General features: G+C 32.5%; 1 protein-coding gene across 1 annotated transcript; it reads right to left on the bottom strand.

The window, feature by feature from the left end:
• Positions 1–1272: 1272 nt before the first annotated feature.
• LOC125842923 (uncharacterized) lies at positions 1273–1902 on the bottom strand. Its single transcript, XM_049522199.1, has one exon. The coding sequence runs from the start codon at positions 1900–1902 to the stop codon at positions 1273–1275; it is 630 nt and encodes a 209-aa protein (XP_049378156.1).
• Positions 1903–4893: the final 2991 nt, after the last annotated feature.

Here is a 4893-nt window from a genome sequence, read left to right as displayed (position 1 = left end):
CCCCCCCTACCCCGTCCAAATAAAATTTAAGTTTGGTTTTAAAAATAATTTCAATTTCAATTTTTTATCTTGTCACCCCACTCCCACTCCCTCCAAAAAAATTTTAAGTTTGTTTTTTAAAATATTTTCAATTTCAAAATTTTATTTTTTAAACCCATCTCACGCCTACCCCACCCCCACCCCCACCACCCCACCCTCCCCCCACCAAAAAAAATTTAAGTTTATTTTTAATTTTTTTTTTTCAATTTCAATTCAAAAATTATTCTCTACTCTCTAGTAAAAATAAAATATATTTTCTCAAAAATAGTTTTCATTCATAAATCAAAAACTAAAAAATCTTTTCGGAAAAATATTTTCTACTTACCAACCAAACATGAGAAAATAAGTCCAAAGTCTACTTGTTTTCCAGGAAAACATTTTCCATGGAAAACATTTTCCTTCATACCAAACACACCCTTAATCTTGATATGATTATTATGATCAATATAATTTATTTGTCATCTTGATCTGTCAAAAGGTGAGACCCTACCGTGGGTCAATATATTCCTGATAGATTGGACGATAATAAATCATATTTGTGAAATAATAATTAGTTGATAGAATCCATGTCTCGACCTTGAGATTGAAGATACCCCTTTATGATTGCTTATAAGTTTTCATGTGAAAACCATACATGTGGATTATATATGTATTATATCCGTCACATGAAATAAATTAAGCATAGTAATAAAGGATTAAAAATCAATCAATGAATTAAATTATCATAGATTTAACTGATTGGTATCAGTAATTCTAACATGGGTAGTTAAATAAGATTAAATGTTGGATTTTGAAATTAAATCGAGGAGTGCAATTACGAATTTTTGGTGGAATAATCTGTAATTTATCACGGTAGTATTAATTCACTGATTTTCGTATTGATACCATAATTGGGACTTACTATTAAATCTATGGTCCCTACTATACCAGATTAAATATATGTATTTTGAGAAAAAAAAGAGAAAATTCTAGAAGCAGAGGCGTATCCAGGATCTCGAGAACATGGGGCACCATTATCTTCAAAATAGACATTCAATTCAATTATATAAAATTTTCGATGACAACAAGTTGACGAGCAAGCAACAACCTTTATATAGTAATATATTAGCAAAAAACATCATTCACTTGCAATTGTCCTCGACGAGTTATCCTATTTTGAAAATGATCAATAATGACATCATTACTTACATTTTTAAATATAGTACGCTCTATAAAGCAAACTAAACAACCATTCTAAAGATCTTCATCCATACGTAAATCATTCTTTATGTACTTCATTGACGAGAATGCTCTTTTCATGCTTGCGGTAGCAACATGAATAATCAAAGTTAGCTTCACAAGTAGATACACAAGTGACCAAGTTTGATCTCGTTTTGTCTCTATCATCATTCTTGCAAGATCTTTGATTCCCTTCAAGTTGAGAAACATGCTATCACACTTTTGAGCATAGACAATAAAATCGTCGAGTTGAAAATTGAATTTCCAAAGCTCTTTATCACCAAACTCACTTGGATAGTACTCGGCTAGTTTCATTATCCTATCCTTGTGAAAATTAGCAAATGAATCAACCGGACTCAAACTAGCCATACCGAGGAGTAAGTCACTAGTCACCACACCAAAATGATTATTGAGCTCTTGAAGTGTCAAATCAATGATGACATAAAATACTTCCACACGAAAGTGATGCAAATATAAAATATTGGACCTCTTACGCTTCGATTTTTCATTAGAGTAGTCTTCATCCATTTTGGGAATTAAAATACCACGTTTACCACAAAATAAGCTAACCTCATCCTTCATAGAGTCCCATTCTTCCTCTCTCATTATTTGTAATCTTTTCTTTGAAAGGTCAAGCAATCCCATAGATTTAACGATATCTTAATATTTCTTTTGTAAAACTTTATTCAACTCATTTGTCAATAGCAACACATTAAACATCAAGTGCAACATACAGACAAATTCAAGCTCATGAATCTTATTCAAAAGATTTTCCACTGCAAATCTATCAAGATGATATAGACAATCATGTTTCATATCCTTAAGCATATTAACAATTGAATAAAAAAGAATTAGGAAATTGTCCAAGGTTTTAAAATGAGACCCCCACTGAGTATCACCCGGTCATTGGAGGCCATGTTCTTGATTCAAACCTTTTCCTGTATGTACTTCTCCAAATTTAAGCAACTCTTCGAACTTATCTTCTTGATGTTGTCAAAGTGAATCTCTGCATTTAAATGAAGCTCTAATAGTATTCAAAATATTAGCGAGAACATAAAAAATTTATCCACATCCGAATTCTTTTGGAAAGATCTACAAGTCTCAATTGCAATTGGTGAGCAGAACAGTGAATAAAATATGTAGATGACGTATCTTGCAAAATAAAAAACTTGAGACCGTTTATTCCCCCTTGCATATTACTAACTCCGTCATAACCTTGATCGTGCATTTTGGATGTACATAATAAGTGATCCAAAAGCAAAAAATAAATTGCCCTTTTTAATGATTGAGAAGATGTATCAGTTATATGGACAATACCCAAGAATCACTTTATCACCATTCCACTTTTGTTGAAATATTTCAAAATTAGAGCCATTTACTCCTTATGAGAGACATCCTTTGATTCATCAACTAATATTCCAAAATAATCACTGTCCAAGTCTTCAATGATAGCCTTAGTTGTTTCTTTAGCACAAGCCTCCACAATATCTTTTTGAATTATCGGACAAATCATCATATCATTTTGTGGAGTATTACCTAATATTATTCTTCCCATATCAAAATTTCTATCCCTATACCATTTCAAAAGTTCAAGAAAGGCACCTTTATATTCAGAACCTTCACTTTCATCATGTCCACAAAATGGAAATCCCGTGTCAAGAGAAATCTTGCTACATCAATTGAGGCATTTAAACGCATCCGATAATCACTTATTGCCTTTTCACTTTGCTTGCCAAGATAAGATTGAATCGATTGACGTTGGTTTATCAAATCTTGCATCCTATTGAAACATTTATGATGGATACTATTTACCTTACCAACATATTTTTTGAATCTTTCTAGAGCTTTGCTCCAACACCTAAAACCATCTCTTGTAAATGAATCTCCAGCATTTCCACGACTTTCAAGTTCATTTTTGAACAAATAACAACAAAAACAAAATGCCGCGTCTTCTTTAATGTTATATTCCAACCATTGAGATCTTCTCTTAAATCAAGTTGGTTGAAATTGACGCATTTTATCTCCAAACTTAGTTTCAGGGAAGAGATAATCAACATGTTGACATGACTTTTTTTAAATGTAATACCTCCTTACCGTATCTCGAATATTAGGACTATAAGATGAAATAGGTATTCAATCTTTGGGATCTGCTTCAAGAGATTTAAAATCAAGCACATTATCCGTATTTGAAAGTGGAAAAGAATTTGCATGGTTTGAACTTCCGGAGCTACTTCTAAACTCACCACTGGTTGACTAGAGCTAGAACTTGGTTGACCATCTTTTGGCTTTGGTTACTTGATGATAAATTTATCCATTTCCGATTTGATGACTTGAATGTAAGAATTATTTTACCTACAAAATTAAATATTTACACTTCTATTTAATCTTATCAAACAAAATAATTTTTAAAAAATATTAGAACAAATAACAAGTTTATTAATAAAAGAATCACAATTATAGATAACTATTTAGAAATCAAAAAGTTCTTATAAATTCAAAATATTCAAGCAATCAAATAATGACACCACTTCATAAATCAAGAAAAACATATAAAACAAATAAAGTACATTAATAAATAAAATTGATTCTTTTTAGATAGCATACCTTGTGTTCTCAAATCTCACTTCTACTTCACCATGAACAACAAAGTGGAATGGAGCCAAAATACGAACAATATGATGTCTTTACTCTTTTTCACTTTTTAGTTTAGGGCTTTGAAAAGTCAAAATATAACGACCTAATTCCGTCATTATAGAAAAGCCAGCGGGGAAATTTTTTGGGCTGGAAAACTTTTGGTAATAACTTGAAATTTCCTAGCCTAGTCCAGATTTGGACGAAATCGAAGTCAGTGAGGTCTAGGGAAATTTGGTAACAAACGAGAGGTTAATATGAAATGCAATTACATGAGTGGATAACTAAGACGTTAAGAAACTCGTACGAATTTACAAAATCGAATTCGAGTATGTAGAACTTCCGAAACTGATTTTAGCGTGAAAGGGTAATTTTAGAACGTCCTGGTTTGAAAGTGTGTTGTGAAATGGGAACATGAAACTCAAATTTTGAGGTTCTGTCTCCATGCAAGTCGCCGGAGCAGGGCAGCTGTAGCGGGTCAGTCATGACTTAAGTCATAATTAAATCCCCAAAACATTATTTTTCTACAAGTTTTCCACGATCCCATGCGAGTTCTTGATAGTTTTCCACGAAATTTAGTGCTAAAGGTAAGAAATTTACTCCCCTAATCCATTTTTTGATCCGTAGAACTTAGAATCTTGATCATATATTATTGGGGGAGGGTTTTGAACTGAATTGGATGGTGGGAAAAAACCCTAGTTGCACCTTAGGATCATGAGTTGGGTCTTTGGTTATTGAGTTTGTTATAATCCAGTTAATTAGACCTTTGATTGTTGATCCTTGCGTATATTAACTGTTTGTAGACCTAGAATAAGCGGGAAGAATCCAGAAAGGGAAGATTCAAGTGCCTTAGGGGATTCAAGCTTGGATTCGATGTAGGTGATGGTTGTGATTTCATGTTTGCATGATGTATGTTGGTAATTGCGTCATTGTAATGCATGTATGTGTAACACCCCAGAAATTTTTTTGAATAGAGACTCGAAACGTTCTTCTTAGTGAGTGAGA

Source organism: Solanum stenotomum, chromosome 10, assembly GCF_019186545.1.
Source record: "Solanum stenotomum isolate F172 chromosome 10, ASM1918654v1, whole genome shotgun sequence".
Lineage (NCBI taxonomy): Eukaryota > Viridiplantae > Streptophyta > Magnoliopsida > Solanales > Solanaceae > Solanum > Solanum stenotomum.
Note: the sequence above shows the minus strand (reverse complement) of the source record. Positions and strands in the feature narration are given on the sequence as shown.

Coding starts and splice junctions, on each gene's coding strand:
- LOC125842923 (XM_049522199.1), bottom strand. CDS start 1,902: ATGGGATTGCTTGACCTTTCAAAGAAAAGATTACAAATAATGAGAGAG.